Source organism: Mirounga angustirostris, unplaced genomic scaffold (assembly GCF_029215605.1).
Source record: "Mirounga angustirostris isolate CCGP_5_RB_7025 unplaced genomic scaffold, mMirAng1.0.hap1 SCAF_3, whole genome shotgun sequence".
NCBI classification, from domain to species: Eukaryota; Metazoa; Chordata; class Mammalia; order Carnivora; family Phocidae; genus Mirounga; species Mirounga angustirostris.
In genome coordinates, this window is record NW_026991711.1 from 69,112,164 (window position 1) to 69,130,256 (window position 18,093).

Consider the following 18,093-nt stretch of genomic DNA (forward strand, 5'->3'; position numbering starts at 1 on the left):
CTGAGCTCCCTTTTCCAGATAATTATACTTAACTTTTGGTCTTTTCCTTCACTCTAGGCAACCTTCCCTTAATTTCTGCATCATGCCTATCAAGTCCAGGCTCTCTATAGCTCACTAGCATAAAAGCATACAGAATAATATAGTTTAGCATGGCAACAATACTCTCATCCCGCTCCTGGCCCATGACTATGGTTACAGACAGTGCATCAGGGGTCAAGTCCATTTTTGCATTCCATAGAACTCGTAAGCTTACTGAAACAAATGGTTTGGATAGAGATGGTCTATAAAATGAATTCAGATGATTACTTTCAGTTCATAATGACAATTTAGTTATTTGCTGTGTTTGCAACTATCAACTGGTGTGGATATGATCTTTGCATATGGAAACCTCACTCTCAGTGTCAACATACCATTACAAAAGCAAAGGTGAGATCAGTGCTCAAAGCTGTGGTGAGGACCAGACCTGGCCTGGAAAGGTGGTTGGCAGCAGAGAGGCAGGCAAGGAGGAGTTGTGGATGCTCCAGTTGGGATGCTCCACGTGATGAACACCTGGAACCAGGTCTTGGCAGAGGTGATGGCCAGATGTGGGAGATGTCATTTGGGAAGGAAAGCATGACAAGTTTTAACAATGTTTTCAATGAACAAGAAAGAAGAGCTGAAAAGGACTCCAGTTTCTTGCCTGGGACTAACTGATCATGAAATCGGCATTTAAGATGAGGAAGCTGAAGAGAATAAGGGGCCTGGAGGAGAGAGAGAAAGTCGCAGCTTCACCAGGCTGGTGAGAAAAGATTCAGCTTTGGAGATAACTATCAAGTTCAAGTTCAAGTCACAACAAGTTCCAACTACTGTTGGAAAACAGTAGGGAAGATCTTGCCTTAGGGGTCAATGAGTAATATTTATGTACAAACAATAGTCACTCTTACTCATACATGCAACTCATCTTTCAGGGGGTTGATTACTGGTCATATTTTATTGTAATTATCAATTTATGTTGGTCTCTATTTTTTTTTCTTAATGAGAATTTTTATTTAGGAAAGGATGTCCTTTGGATAGACTTCTGCCTTGATCTCATTGGCCAGAACTGTATGTGACCTCTACCTACAAGGAAGACTGAGAAAAGTCCTCTCATTTTCCAAGCTCTCTCACATGAAGACAAGAGAGAAGCTTTTTTTTTTTTCCTCTTTAATACCCATCACCAGGCTAACCCATCCCCCCACCCCTCTCCCCTCTAGAACCCTCAGTTTGTTTCTCAGAGTCCATAGTCTCTCATGGTTCATCTCCCCTTCCGATTTCCCCCTCTTCATTCTTCCCCTCCTGCTATCTTCTTTTTTTTTTTTTTTCCTTAACATATATTGCATTATTTGTTTCAGAGGTCAGATCTGAGATTCAACAGTCTTGCACAATTCAGAGCGCTCACCATAGCACATACCCTCCCCAGTGTCTATCACCCAGCCACCCCATCCTTCCCACCCCCCACACTCCAGCAACCCTCAGTTTGTTTCCTGCGATTAAGAATTCCTCATATCAGTGAGGTCATATGATACATGTCTTTCTCTGATTGACTTATTTCGCTCAGCATGATACCCTCCAGTTCCATCCACGTCGTTACAAATGGCAAGATTTCATTCTTTTTGATGGCTGCATAATATTCCATTGTATATATATCCCACATCTTCTTTATCCATTCATCTGTCAATGGACATCTTGGCTCTTTCCATAGTTTGGCTATTGTGGACATTGCTTTCCATAGTTTGGCTATTGTGGACATTGCTGCTATAAACATCAGGGTGCATGTACCCCTTTGGATCCCTACATTTGTATCTTTGGGGTAAATACCCAGTAGTGCAATTGCTGGGTTGTATGGTAGCTCTATTTTCAACTTTTTGAGGAACCTCCATACTGTTTTCCAGAGTGGCTGCACCAGTATGTTGGTCTCTTTCACTAGACAATCTTCTCCTTAAGAGTAGGAACTTGGCTCATGTTCAGCTAAAAGTCATCTTAGGGTATTAGAATTCAAATTTTTTTTTTTTCTGCTGTCTACACAAACTGTGTCCAAAGGCTGAAAGCAGTAGGTCAATCAGAGTGGCAAAAGATATATTCCTCCTATTTTCAGGAAGAAGAATACATTCCAGAAATTCCCCCGGCAACTTGAATCACAGTTGCAAGCTTGCACTGAAGGCTGAGAGTAAGTGAGCACCTGCCTCTTACAGAGATGCTAGGGGAAATGAACACAGGAGAGAGCTGGGAATGGCTCCTGCTGGACAGCCAATAAGAACAGAGGTTCTGGAGCCAGAAGTAAATTTGAATCTAGGTGCCAGCACTTAACTGATGCACTTTCCCTGGGGAAGTCATTCATTCATTCATTCATTCATTCATTCATTCATTCGTTTGTTCGTTCATCATCTATACAGTGGTATTTGCATCAGTAGGATCTGATGAAGTTTCAATGAGATAGTGCTTAGAACAGTGGGTGAAACTCAGTAGTCCTTCATAAATATTCTTAATAGACCATTCCAAGACTTAGCTGAAGGGTGCTGTGGATAGGTAGTAAAGGGAGTCAATAAAACCCTTTCAGATTAATAGCTGAATCTAAACAATGTGACTGAAATCTAAACCTCCCTGGAAAATATTGATATTTCTATATAAATGGAAATACCCGAAAACAGGAAAATATTTTGGTCATTTTTTGGTAATGACAAAGTTAAGGATATTTCATCTACTGCTGTTGGATGGCATTCAGATGAATTAATACTGTATTTGCTCATTTTAATCCAATGACAGATTTCAATAAACCTAATATATTCCTGTTTTCTTTCTCTTTCAACAGAGAACGGGCTACAATTTCTTGAAGGGCTCAAGTTTCTGATCTAGTAATATTCTTTCTTAGAATTTACTTAAAAAAAAAACAGACTCAATTTCTTATTTAATGGGCATAAGAAAAACATCAGGGAATGCTCCTTTTTTTCTTGAAACTAGAGGCGGAGAGATACAGAATTTTTATTTGAGAACTTTGCCACTGCTTTTTGACAAATACCACTGTGGTAACTTAGTAGGAAGTACATGTTAATATCCTTCTGCTCCTACCTGAGTTTCATCAATTTCACCTTCTACTAATCAATGTCTCGATCTAGCAAAGAATGATAAGTGATAGCATAGTTTAGGGTTTACCCTAGACTCTAACTGGCTCTGTCACTTACAAATGGTATGTGTAAAACAGGGTCATGGTAAAGATTAGAGGAAACGATGCACGTAAAGCATTTAATACAACACTTGACGCTTCATAAGGGCTTATAAATATCAGCTATCATTACTGTGCTTAACGTAATGCTACATAACAAAAGGTGGGAAGTTATTAATAGTCATCTACCATTGTATGGATTATATTTTATGGCAGTTTCTATTGTTGCCTACCCTTTTGCCTTGGTAAGATCTCTATTTTGTTCAAGTAGCAGGTAGTGGACCTACAGAATGTGGACCCACTCCAGCCCCAGGGCCTGCATCATGGTTTGTCTAAACCAACGTGGTAATTACATTCAACTTTGCCAGGATTGGCATATCATCCACTTCCAATTAGGAATGCAAGATGAAGTTTGCTGGAGTCTTTGGCAAAATTTTCTCCTCCTTGCCAGAAGAAAGACCTAACCTGGACTCCCTCCCTTCCTGACTTGTAAGTAAAGCAAAGATGTTTGGAACTAAGGTGGCCATCTGTGATCGTGCAGTGACAAGTCTAAAGATTGGATGGTCTGAGTCCTTGAGCTTCTAAATCCAGCTGGAACTTCCCATCTCCAGACTGTGAGTTAGGTAAGCGAATTAAAAGTCTTTATTCTTTCAGCCATTGTGAAGTTATTCTAGTACTTCTGGCAAGAGCCTCCTAAAATGACACACATTTCAAATTACTAGATGGCAAGAAAAAGTTCTATGTATTCACCGTTCTACCTATGAACAGCAGGCCTGGTACTGTACTGTGATTACTGACAAGAGGGATTCAGGATTTAGAAGGAAAATCACTGATCAGAATCCTACTCAATCATTTCTAATTTATATTTCTTTTCTTTATTTAAGTGGAACAGTTAGCTAATTTCAAAGGACAATAATTTGAATTTCAACTCCTTTGCCCTTGTAGGAGAATGGCAATAAGCACTGAAGTGGGTAACAAAATGGTTAATAAGAGAAAGAAAAGAAGCTAAGTTAATGTTAAAATAGATTTTTGGATATCTAGGGGCGCCTGGGTGGCTCAGATGGTTGAGCGTCTGCCTTCGGCTCAGGTCATGATCCCGGGGTCCTGGGATCGAGTCCCGCGTCGGGCTCCTGACTCGGCGGGGAGTCTGCTTCTTCCTCTCCCTCTGCCTCTCCCACTGCTCGTGCTCTCTCTCTCTCTGTATCTCTGTGTCTCAAGTGAATAAATAAAATCTTTAAAAAAAAAAAAGATTTTTGGATATCTAAAATGTAGAATTTGAGAGAATTTTTTGGAGAGAATGAGAATGAGTTCTTAATCATAATTTCAACCTTTCTTAAAACTCAAGCATTTAACATGGTTAAAATTTTTTTTTTTTCGGTTGACAATGGGCCAGGTTTTCAAACACGTTCAAAACTGATATCTCAATTGGCAGAAGCTAGGATTAGCTTTCCCATAATGATAAGGACTGGGGGTTTGTTAGTACACAGAACACAAAAATCAGCAGGGATTTATTCTTACTTTCCTATTTTTTTGCAATTGTATTCGGTCAAATAAAATAGAGGAGAGGTCCTGTACTCTCAGCCTGGAAGAGAAGATGAGAACAGGACTCAGCGCCACCATCAAACCCTGAGGGAAGTAAAACAAAACACCCAGTGTGGCCCAACACGGGGCCTGGCTTCTCTCTAAACTCCCTACGGAAGCTAAAATACTCATTAGAAAAGTGAAAGTTTAATTTTGGGGAGGCTAAAATAGTACAAGTGATAGTATAGCTAAGACCATGCTGTCAGTCAATAGCAAGGCCTCATTTCTAGGGGAGATTCATTAAAAATGTGGTTTTCAAAAGCTGCAAATGGAGAAACTGTATTCCATTTTTTTAAGGAAAACCGCAATTTGTCTTCCACGTGGTATTCGAACTTGTAAATCTTAAACTAACTGCTTATAATTTGCGAAAGCCATAGGTGATCTATTCCCTTAGGGTAACTTTTTTTAGTTGTAAAATTCTTTATAGCTATCACTACAGCTTTCTACCTAGTCACAGGTGGATGGTGTAACAAACCAGTGTTTCAGACAGATTTTTAAATACTACCTTGCATCCTTATGACCTTCTTTACTTCAACACGGCTTAACTGAAACATAATATCTATTAAAACCTAGGAGAGTATCCTTTGACTGTATGATCATACACTATAAAGCTTCCAGAATGCAACAATTTCTACAAGCACCATATCTCACTGCCGAAAGACATGCTTGTCTCCCGATCAAGAATGCCAGCACTTCGAATTGGAGACAACCCTGTTCAAATTCACTGACTTGGATACACAGTCACTTTACTGTAAAAAATAATAATAATAATAATAACAATAGAAAGAACCTGATAGGCTGTGTAGTGTGACACCTATTTCTTATTCAGAATACTTAAAAGCAGACTAGTCCAAGAAACTGATCAAGCTTGGGATGTCAGAGATCCAGTCTCTTATATCAGTCAAGTTCAATAGCATACAACTCAACCTCCTCCAGTTTGGCTTTAATGACTTAGGAGAAATAACTGACACATATTGTGATGTTTACACAAACCTCATTTTTCAGTGGAGGTACTCAAAACCCTTCACATTAAACAGGTAGCGACAGGTGTCACGTTTGTTCCTTTCACATAAGGAAGTGGGGAAAGGAGGCAGTCAACGTCACACCCAGAAAAGTAACAGAAAAACAGGGAAGAAAAACCTAATCTCGTATTTAAACAACTGAAATATGTTACTGAGTTGACTCTTACGTAATACACCATTTTCTTGATTTGCCAGATCCTTCCTACATAAATATAACATGCAAATGGAATTTTACTAAAGTTTTACCCTAGTTAATCTAATACCCTATCCTTTTCATGGCTGCCAAAATACATATTTACCTGTTTAAGTCTAAACTCAAAGAAGTCAGCTTACTGTCTCTTAAGCTCAGGCAAAAAATTTTAAGGGAAATTTAATTGTATATTTCCATAATGTTGTGCTTGTGACATTAGCTGAGAAATTCTGAAAATTTCAAAGCTGTCTTCCACTGCTAAACTACTTTGCACTTTGCAATTGATTAAGAACAGTGGAGGCAGTTAGAGTTGTATATCAAATTAGAGTTGATAAAAGCTCTTAAAATAGACTTGAATGCCTTCTTGAAAAAGATTTCAACTCCCTTAAATTGACATGACAACAAATTCTTACAGCAGCATAAAAAGTATTAGCTGAATGTTATGGCTTTGGCTTAAATTTCCATCTGCAGCTCATCAAATGACTACACAGTAGAAAGGAATTAAACCCAAATCAGACTCATTAGAGAGTCTGATATGCTGGCAGAATATAAACTTCCACTGCTTCGCAGCTGGGGTTCTGGGTGACTAATATTTAAATGTTTGTGCTTGTATGTTCTGTGAGAAAGAAGAAAAGTGTATAACCATATAGGTGAGAGGTAGGATCGTGAACCTTACAGAAGTAGAGAATTCTCTCAAACACACAACCTCCTCTTTAATCTCAATGTTCTGAAGAGTGAGAGGACCACTCAAATGAAGAATGACTTAGCGTTAAATTAGTCCCAGGTCAAAATTCTGATAAACATGGTAAGTCTTCTTCACAGTTTTCTAATGTAAAGAATGCCTATCTGAAACTCTTGCTGCCTCCAATACTGACATCTAGTCAAGTGTCCCAGGGTGAATAATTTACCTTTCCTCTTCTCCTTCAGCTATCCTGCTAGGAGGAATGTTCTTGTAGGAATTTGCCTGCAAACACCAGGTTTCCAACAGTTGTCAGATGCCATGAAAGTATGAATCCATAAAGTTAAACTAACAGAATCTACTGAACATATTCTTCCACATAAAATTCTCTACAGCACACACTGTCTCTGGAATACCACTGGATCCTTTCCTCAGGATTCTTCTGCATTAATATTTCTGACTTCTGAAACTAACAAGGAAGGAAGGAAGGTCAGCTCTGAGATCCCTGATGGTAAGACCCAGGTCTGATTCAGTTATGAAACTCCCAAAGAAGTGTGTCTGGTGCACGGTGCTCGAAGGGAAGTCCTGAATAGTGTTTGTCTTGCTTCTCTGACACTGTGCAGTCAGCAAGGTATTCTGGAGCAACAACCAAGAAAAGCTGACGCTAAGATAGCAAATTTTTGAGTATAATCCAGTATTGAAAAGTAAGTAAAGATGTTCTTATGGAAAAAGCTATTCCTATTACTCCTTCAAGCCTGAGAGATACTTTTCAACTCAAAGGAGAGAACATTTTCTTACTTGTATAGCCAACGGTTCTACAGTGGAGAGAGATTTAAATGAATATGATGAAAGGAATCTATCAAATGACAGAGATTAGTAAGGAAAAAGATGAGATAAAGCTGTGTATTTTTCACAAATGCCATTCACCTTTTCAGGAAGTGATTGCCTGCTAAATCTTCTGCATTGGGTTGTGGGCAAATAGGGGGTGATTCTCAGAAGGTACACATTGGAGAAAATTAGACATGTTTTGAGTGTTTAAAAAAGATGACTAAGAAATGGTAGGGCACAAATATATCCAGAAAATCATAATACATGTTTTTTATTAAAAAAATTTTTTTCATTTATTTATTAAATTTAAATTCAATTATGGGACGCCTGGGTGGCTCAGCTGGTTAAGTGTCTGCCTTCGGCTCAGGTCATGATCCCAGGGTCCTGGGATCAAGTCCCTCACTGGGTTCCTTGCTCAGCAGGGAGCCTGCTTCTCCCTCTGCCTACCACTTCCCCTGCTTGTGCGCGCGCTCTCTCTCTCTGACAAATAAATAAATAAAATCTTTTAAAAAGTAAATTTAAATTCAATTAACATATAATACATAAGTTTTTTAAATGGACTCACCTCTGTATCTAAAGTATTAGATGCCAAGATATACTGCTTTTTTTTTTTTTAAGTCCTATTCAAAGGTAAAGACCCTGGGCTACAATTATTATTTGTCCATTTGAATCTTATCTGAAACCTCACAAAATATACCTAACTTGATGCCATCTGGGTGTCTCATAGCTCAGAAGCTCAACTTTGGGGGAATTAAGCCTCATCATCCTCAACCAGGAACATTTAAGAGGAGGCTAGTTTATTCATAATCAATGCATCCCATTCATCAAATGAGGTAATGTTTTTAAAGGTGCTGAGCAAACCAAAAAGCACTAAGTAAATTTACGATTTAGTACCAGCAAAGAACCTGCACAAAAACCTTGTGTATGGGGCTGACAAGCCACAGAACAGCTCCAACTCAGGAAAATGTCAGTTCTCAGCCCAAACTCACATCTGAGCCCAATCATTTTGAATATCCCATGAAGCTTAGAAATCTAGAAGTTACTAATAAGATGATCGGGACATACGTAGCCCATTCAATTCCTTGAACTGTACCCAGAAGTGAACTAATGAGTCATAGGTATTAAGATGTTTTGAAACAGATGTCTTTTAAATAAAGAGAATATTTCATGTTGTATCATCTAAATGTGCCATTGAAACATCTGAATGCTGGCAACTTTCTCAAATATCCTGGGCTGTTCCCAGATTGTAAAAGTATCCAGATCACCTCTCCTTCTTGCCCACTGCTGTTTGCCTGACTATTTCAGCTCTTGTTGGTACCTTTACCTAGCAGCATGCAAAAGTAGGCAAAGAAGCTGAAATCAAATCATTTTGTGCTGCCAGCCTTATAGCAGGTTTTGTGGTGGCCAAAACTGCTGCTATTAGGGAAAATGAGATCTCTGAATTACAGATTTCCATTAGTCCTGGAGATATTCTCCCTGTTCTCACTGCTAAAGATGATTAGGAGCTTGCTACCATTTCCTAAACAGAAATAGAACCTACCAGAGAAACCTCAGCATGGCAAGCAAATGACCATTCGGAAAGAAGTAAAGCTTATTAGTATCTTTTTATTTACTAGAGTCATTTAAATTATATATTTATATATACTGTTAAAAAGCAGAAAAAAATCAACATGAAACACTCCTAACAAAAGAAGTGTAGCTTTTTACTATAATCTTTTATGCATGTGTTGTATGTTCAATCAAATGACCAGAGTGAACAAACTGTATTATTTGTAATAACAATGGTGAAGACGTCAATACTTAGTCCTTTCAAACAGGCTGTGCAAAGGAGATGGTGGTCTCCAGCACTGGTTCTTGGGGGGGAAGTGGGCGGAGGGAGAAAGATTATGAATAAACTAGCTTCCTCTTCCTGTTCCTGGTTGAAGATGATAAGGCTTAATTCCCCCAAAGTGGAGGTACTGAGCTATGAGATACCCAGATGGCATCAAATAGGTATATTCTGTGAGGTTTCAGCTCAGATTCAAATGAACAAATAATGATTTTAATCCAGAGTCTTTACCTTTCAATAGGACTTTGAATAGAGGGTGGGAGGCTAGAGAGAGAAAGAGAGAGAGCCCATGCACTCTCACACACGCCCAAGCCTCAGGGTGCGTAGGGAGGGAGGGGGCTAAGGGTTGGCAGTGTCATCAGCCAACAAGAATAAAAAGTATCTATAAAGCACTAAGATCCCCAATGTTCTTGACCCTTTGATCATCCTATGGGTGATTTTTAAAAATGTGTTTATCAAGTGGATTAGAGGAAAGTTTAATGGCGCTTACTAGCATCCTGACTTTGAGCAAATCATTTTCCTAACTCATTTTATTTTTCATCTGTAAAGTGTGGATAATAACATCACCTTGCAGGGTTACTGGAAAGAGTGAAGATAATAAACACAGCGGTCATATGGCCTCCTTTGCCCAGGGCAGTCCCAGTATAATTATTAACTTTCACTCTCAAAAGTGTCCCAGTTTGGACAAATAATGATGTGGCTGCCCTACATATAAATTACCAAGCATAACATCTGACAGGGAGTGGGCCCTCAGTCAATGTGACAGCTGCTGTTCTTCTAAAATTGTTCAAGCATATTAACAACGACAAAAAAACAACACACAAAACAAACACACAAAACCCCCCACTCGTTATTGATCCTCATCACAAACCCAGAAGCAGGCTCTTTCTACTCAGAGTAGATGTTGATTTGGGGTTTCGTTTCTCATTAGGACTATAAACTACTTGAGCAGAAGTGACCACGACCTGAGTGAGGGCAGGTCTGATCAGACATCTGAGTGACAGGAACACGGGCGTAACTCCCTCCCCAACCCCTGGAAGGTGCTGGGCGCTTTCTACGGTTTCAGGGCACTGAGGGAAGCTCGCCTGCTCTGCAGCTGTACCGCTCTGCTGGATTCAGGCAACCTGGTTAACTTTAGTTTTCTACTTCTTCACCTCAGCTTCACAAAGAGGTGAAAACTAACACCTTGAGGTTTCTCTTAAGCCTTTCTTGTAGGGTCTTTGAGCTACATTGATGACATAATCAGGGGTAAGTCCTGCTCTGCACTCAGTCAGTGGTGTTTCCCATCCCCATGTGCATGTGATCTCTCTCTGTCCCCAGAGTTAACCCGACACTAACCAGCATTTCTTTCTTTCTTTTTTTTTTTTTTTAAAGATTTTATTTCTTTGAGACAGAACAAAAGCAAGAGAGATCACGAGCGAGAGGGAGAAGCTGACCTCCCACTGAGCAGGGAGCCCCACGTGGGGCTTGATCCCAGGACCCTGAGATCATGACCGGAGGAGCTGAAGTCAAGATACTTAACCAACTGAGCCACCCAGGCACCCCCACTAACCAGCATTTCTATGTTGGACAGAAATATTGTCCTTCATCACCACAACTTAGCTCACTACGATACATCTGAAAAATGCCACATCCAATTCTCCCAAGTGATGCAAGTTTTTCTAGAGCAACATTAGACATTTCACAATGCACAGCAGCCCTTCCAAAACAGGCAAAGGGACTGCTCAGTTCCCCAGACCAGTTTATTTGTCAATAGAATTCTTGTTACTCGAAAAGAGTTAACAAGCATTCAAAAGTTTGCCTCGATGGGGTGGCAAGATATGACAAATGTTAAGAAAGATGCAGACTGCCCTGCGAAGATCAAGACATTGAAGAAGCTCAGAATGTACCTTTGTTCACTGGGCCCTGTTCGTTTGGACACTAGGGGGTAGACAGAAACACAAGGAATGCCAGATGGGTGGGAGAGCCCACACACTCCCTCTATATACATCACTAAAAAGCACATACATCACTAAAAAGCTCGCCTTCCTTTCTTCTGAAATAGCTTGGAAGGATTTGCTGTAAACTTTGTAGCAAAGCTGAAAGGCTAAGAGGACTTCCTGCTACTGAGACCGTAGCCAGGCCATCTCATGTGCTGCTGGGAGGTATTTACTTAGGGGAGGTAGGAATATTCTAATAGTAGCTGAGGTAGAAAAGGGAGGAATGTTGAAAAGTAAATCTAAGGAAGCAACTATTTTTGGTGTATTCACACAGTTCCCTTCTCTAAGGGTGCAGCAAGTGTTGACTACTCATAGAATATTCCACAAGTGATGTCAGGGATCTGACTCTGATTTTAAGTGGGTTTAGAAGCGAGGGGAGCGTTGGAATACATTCATATTATTTTAACATTTATTGAGTGTTTATAATGAGCTAGATATTGTTCTCAGCGCTTTAATTCTTAAATACCTCATTTACTCCTGTGGAGTATCCATTCTTTTTGCTTCCATTTCACAGATGAGAAAAATGAAGCAGAGAGGAGTTAATTAACTGTCGAAGGCCACACAGGTGCAGGTGTTAGAGACCCGAACCAAGCCTATCTGGTCCTGCGACTTGTGTGTTCTAGCTGAGGGCTCACCAGATCAGGGGGCCCATGTGTGCACAGGCATGGAGTGAGAGCAGACAAGGGATGAGCAGATTAAATCCAGCTGGAGTGGAAGAACAATCGGGGAGAGAGGCTGGATGAGGAGCTCAAAGAGGGTCCTGAATGGCAGTCACAGACTCAGGGGTGAGAGAGAGCTGTGGTGGGGTCTTTGAAATGCAGGCAGAAGCCTCTCCAGAAGCCCTCCCCCCCTCGCCCCCCGCCGGTGTCAGGGGGACCTTCAGGAGACCACTGGAACATTCCAGGTTAAACTGAGAAAGGCCCATGGAGGCTGTGGCTGTGAACACCACAGGGAGCAGCTGTGAGAATCACTGAATGGCTGTGGAAAAGCCTGGATATGACTGGGGAAGGAGCCACAGGACTTAATAGCGAGGGAGGTCCGAGGGGCTACGGAAAGCCTCCACAGTGAGGTCTACAAAGGACATTTTATTTCCAGACATCAAGGCCATTTTAATTCCCAACTCCATTAAAATGAAAGGGCAGCCTGACAGAGTGGGCATGCCAGTGAAGAAGAGTGTCAAAATGAACAGTGAATAAAAAGCTAACACATCTCACCAAGGCAATCACGGATTTAATTGACTTGTTAATTCTTCAGAGGAGACAGATATACATGAAATTACATTTCCCCCACAATGTGCCCTTTAAAAAAAATGAATGGAAACCTTAACGGACATGTTCATGGAATCATCCCTCCTCTTACTACCACCTTGCAAAGCAGTCAGCCATAGTTACACGGCTTGTTTTATTGCTTTTTAATTGTTGTACTTTTATAAATAAGCACCACTGTGTAATTAGGAGCCGGCTTCTCCACTCAGGTATGTGGGCAGGCATCCTGGCCTCTCAAACCTGCTGCTGGCCACTCCAGCTGCTTGCTCCCTGATGCAGCCTCTCAGCCCAGTTACACTGAGTAGGTCAAAGCCCTCAGGCTACTGTTTTCTACCGCCAGACAATCTCCTTTCTCTCTTTGCTACTGAAAATATGTAAGACCCAGAGCAAAGCTAGGTTATAAGCAGGTTAGTGTTGCAACAAGCTTAAAGAAGACTAAGCATAAAGCATATTTCCTCTTCCTCTTTCAAGAAAGGACTGAAGAGCATTCTGACTTCCAAAGGAATGCTAAAGAGAATCACCAAATTCACGCTTCTGTAATGAAGAAATTAAGAGAGAGGGCAGGTATGGTGTCTCATTCACCTTTGCAGCCCCCCAGCCTGGCGTAGTAGGTGTTGAATAAATATTTGCTGAATGAATTTAAAGAATTCAACATTGTGTCCCGGATACTCTCAAAGTAGATATGAACAGTCATTTTGAACCATTTCCTGATGTGAGAGAGCGAGTGTGTGTGTGTGTGTGTGTGTGTGTGTGTGTTGGGGGCGGGGTACGTTAGGAAAGGTGGAGAGAATATACACTTTGTCTAGAGTAATTTGAAAATTGACAAGGGGAGAAAGATTTTAAAAGAAATCCCACTGGCCTCAGTATTGTCCCACATAATTTTCTATCTAATGAGACAATGACAAAAATTGATAGGAGAAAATCATCTGGCCTTGGTGTACTCAAAATGATTCAAAACCACATACCGATGTCAAACTCAGAGTAAGTCTTTCCAGTTATTGGAAAACTGCTCCATTAAGAACTCTGTGTGTCAAATCCTTTTCATTAATCAAAGGGTGGATAGACAAAGGAAGGTTCATCCTGGAGTGTGAAGTATCACACAAATAATGGATCCAAGATAAAGGAATTACGACTACAACAAATAAAGGAATGCTATTTGGGTGACAGTAGGACTCCCAAATGGCTTCCCACTTGTAGAAAAACAGCCTCAGACAAGCCCCATCGTGTATACAGTGGTGCAAAATGACCTGGGAAAAAATGGTTTCTTTGGATATCATTTAGAGATGCATATCCCTGAATACCTTAAGGCTGAAGGTACTTTGGCTCTTTTCTTAAAGCAATTATGGGTTCTCCTGCCCAGGTTCTGTTTACATAAGAACAATCTTGGCCACAGGTCAGCTGGGTAGGAGATAATTAATCTCCAGCACTTTGAGCACAGGTAGGTTAATTAGCCATGCATGTAATACGGCATCAGAATTTTTCTTGGAAAAATTGTTTTGAATTTCAAACAATTAAGGATCTGTAATACCTGCCAGTCTTTTATCCAGAGCAAGCACAAAGGCTGTTGGAGAAATAGAGAAGACTTTGTTTTTAAACCGTTCAGAAGATACAAGGCATCACTGATCACCTGAAGGCCTCATTTTAATTTGATTGCAGATCCATGATGCCTTAGAGGTTGTCTTCTGGAAATATGTTATTGCTAAAATCTTTAAGTAGGTCAGTAATGGAACTTCAGAAGCCGTAACATTCTGATATCCTAATAACTGATCAGGGTCAGAACCTTACTTTGTTTATATTTCAGCAAAGCATGTTGTTGGTTTGGACTATAACACATCAGGATTTTTACAAATCCAAATATTAAATAGCATTCTGAACACCATCCACATGGACAAGGGAGAGAGAAATAAACCTGCAAATGCCTCTATATACAAAAGAGATGAGTCTTAGATTTTGGACTATTAAGTACTTTTTTTTCCCTCCAGACAATACCCTAATAAAACAATTACGAAGTACTCTGAAATCCTGCCACACCCCTGCGATTAAACCACACTTCACAAAATACTTAGATAAATCCTGATCAAATAAACATTAAGGCAGAAAATGCAGCCTAGAATGCCCCATCCTGCGCTCTGCCCCAGTCTGAAGGGCCATCTCCCTTGAAAATTTAATCACACAAAATCTACTGTGATTCCACTGCAGCCTTTGCACTTCAGGAGAGCTACTTCAGTCTCTGACATTTTGATTTTCACAGCAGACCGAACCGAAAAGAGAAAAAAAAAAAAAACAAAAAAAAAACTTCCTTGGCTCACAGGCTTATGCCTCCGGTTGAGATTTGATTTCTCAGACCTTAGGCAACATCCAGCAAACAAACAAACAAACAAACAAGGCTATTTTCTATTACTCACTATTACTCCAGGATTTCAGTAAATATTTGATACTGATCTCAAAGAAGCCGGAATCCTGCTGGCTGGCCATGTCGGCGGTTATACAAAGAGGCTCCCGGGACCGGACTGGGAGCCGCCGGAGGAGCAGGTACCGGGCGTGGAGATGTGCCTGTCACAGGTTAGTGATGCAAGCGGGGGGTCAGCGGCGGAGAGGAAGGCTCTGCGGGTCCACCTCCGGCACGGGCAGGGAGTCCTCATTTAAAGGACACCGAGGAGCGGGAGAGAGATGCTCGGCCGCTCCTCCTCCTCCTCCTCCTCCTCGTCGGGGTCCAGGACTTGCTTCCTATTTGCTGGGTGCTGGTCTGCCCGCAGCCCTCAGAGGCGGCGGCGGCGGCCGCGGCTTTCATTTCTGCGCTGCCATAACCGGAGCGGCGCGCTGCCGGCCGCCCACACGCTCTGCTCCAGCCAGGTACGCGGCCGAGGAAGTCCCCACCTGAACTGTGATCCGTTTTCCCCTGGGAGGGACGGTTTCTTGGCTGGCCTCCCTGACACGGCGAAGACAGCTCAGCCCACACAGCCCTCCGCAGGGCTGAGCGACGGGCTGGGAGCGCCGCCCCCTGCCCCTGCCCCTGCCCCGGCCCCTGCCCACGGGCTTAACCTGAGCCGCCGCTCGGCCCCGGACTCAGCCGGGGAGGCGGCGGAGCAGGAATTTCCCAGCTTCTGTGGCTCCTCGCTCTTCAGAAATGCTTCCCGGGAGCAGCCCGCGTGAGCACTGGCTGCTACTTCCCCTTGTGTCTGTCCCTGAGATACACACAACTGCATCGCGCTGCAGCAGGCAAAGCGGCACCCCTGGATCTGGTTGCAGTGACGTTTTTTTAAAAAGCCCCATCTGTCAGCCTTGTTGCATAGGAAAGCTGGGCTTTTTCTTCCCCTTCTTTCACGGGCACAGTGGAAGCTGCACTTCGTGCTCCACCCCCCCCCCCCCTTCCAGACAGGCTTGCCGTTTTGAGAGGCACCCCACCCCGAAACGTGTGCGTCCGAAGGGGATGCTCAGTCGGCTTGTTTACAGAAATGTCAGGCTCCACAACGGATCTGTTTCTCAAACCTATCATTTCTAAGGTTCGCCGAGCCCACGGAAGCTTATTTATTTGCATTAAAAGAAATGAGAAGCAAAGGCATTAGATTCCTTGCTGTACAATGGCTTTTTAGTTCATGAAATCTTGCTATCAGGTGTCCTGATTTCGGTTAGCTGTATTTCATGTTATCATATAGCTTGACTAGGGGATTAAATAAGAGCATTCTAATTTTGACAGGCCGCCTTTCGGTAGGTGGGATTTGGCCAACCGTCCCGCAAACCACGGAATACTTCTCCCCTTTCCAGTACATTTCTGATTAATATTTTCCAAAGGAATGAATAAAGCCATATTAATAATTATTGAACATAAAAAATGTTGGGCAACTCCCCTCAAAACACACAAATAGGACTTTTTAGACTAACAGTTCTTTTGAGAAATTGAAAGAGTGCAATATACTTTTAAGACAAAGAATTTTTAAAAAATTTAGCACTATAGAGAACCAGTACTATGTCCTAAAATGCCCCAAGACACCATCAATATAAGCTTTTCAAGCTCCTTACACTTACACAAAAGGCAAACCCTGAGATACCAAGATTTCCAGCTCCACTCAGAGCTTTATTCCTGTGAAGTCACTTATCAGATGGACTTTTCTCTCTCTCTCTTTTTTTTTAAAGATTTTATTTATTTGAGAGAGAGAGAGAGGGAGAGAGTACATGAGCGTCAAGCAGAGGGAGAAGCAGGCTCCCCACCAAACAGGGAGCCCGACACAGGGCTCGATCCCAGGACCCTGGGATTATGACCTGAGCCAAAGGCAGACGCCCACCTGACTGAGCCACCCAGGTGCCCTGGACTTCTTTTTCATTTACACGCATACTAGAGTTGATAAGCTAATTTTGTTTTGTCACCTGTACTTTCAATGTATGGATTCCAAGTGAAACAGGACCCGAAGGTTTTACCTCAAAACAGTGATCACATCCGAAAACAAAAACTAATATCCATACCCACCTTTCTGAGGCCTCTACATGGCAATGAACGAACAGGGAGGCTGCAAGGCACCTCGGAGTTAATGAGCACAAAGTCTCTCAAGACAGGCCCCAGATTCCTACCTGGCTCCAGACCTTACTAGCTAGGAGAACTGGGGCAAGCTATTAATCTCACTAAGCCTCAGTTTCCTCACCTGGGAAATGGGGATAATAGTGGTGCCGAGCTCATTCAGTTGTTGGAGAGATTAGATGACATTATGAATGAAGTGCTCAGCACAGTGTCTTGCATATAGTAGACAATTAAGCTTTAGCGATATTGATATTTATGATGAAACCTTAGGGACACCAGAATCAAACTTTGGAAGTTAAGCACATGTTTGTACCACAGGTATGACTTAGAAGGTATATCACTTTTGAACCCCAATGGTAACAATTTGGGGCTAGCAAGTTGGAGACATTTCAAACATCTGCAGTAAGCAAGCACGCTATTATATATTGTTACTCAAGCATACAGAGATTCTCTTAGTCCACCTTATAAAAGGGATCTTTAGCTGGCTCTTCAAAGTTTTCAATCCTACTATAAACATATTAATTGGCTGAGAATGCCACGCATAAATATTTCAAGAGCAAACGATCATAAAATTTTAAATGCTATTGGGAAAAGAATGTTTTTAATGGCATCTCACTTTCCCTGTGAAGAGCGAATCAGTAACGAAGAGCCCAGTTTCTGTCCGTTAGAACCTGAAATCTTGCTCATGTGTGCTTTTTTTTCTCATTTGAGTACCTTTAAAGAGAGCATATATTGTAAAAGAACAGAAAAGGCCTTTTGTTTTGTTGAATGGCCTACAAATCAAATAGAATGACACCTGCTGCAAGCTGGGATAAAACATTTATCCTTTTGTCTCCTCTCTGGTGGGGGCAGGGATGCTTATAAAAAAAAATGTAGTCTGAACAGGCACCTGGACAGAGGGACCTAAAATACAAAATAAAATCTGAATTTGTCCCTGGCTTGTTACGAGACTTCAGATGTCATTTAAGAGGAACGAGGGACCTTTCCTTAATGATCTTAGGAGACCATATAATGATTCTTTAAGCAAGGG

At 41.6% G+C, this 18,093-nt stretch overlaps 1 protein-coding gene across 8 annotated transcripts in view; it reads right to left on the minus strand.

Annotated features, from left to right (window-relative positions):
* The window catches only part of FRY (FRY microtubule binding protein), a 348,688-nt gene that overhangs the window by 246,893 nt on the left and 83,702 nt on the right, over positions 1-18,093 (minus strand). The window contains exon 1 of one of the 8 annotated variants that reach the window (XM_045869279.3): positions 14,956-15,042. The exons of the other annotated variants lie outside the window; for them this stretch is intronic. Coding sequence (XP_045725235.1) covers positions 14,956-15,025 — 70 coding nt within the window. The 5' untranslated portion in view covers positions 15,026-15,042. Of the gene's footprint in view, positions 1-14,955; positions 15,043-18,093 lie in introns of those variants that run through there. 8 annotated transcript variants of the gene reach the window in all.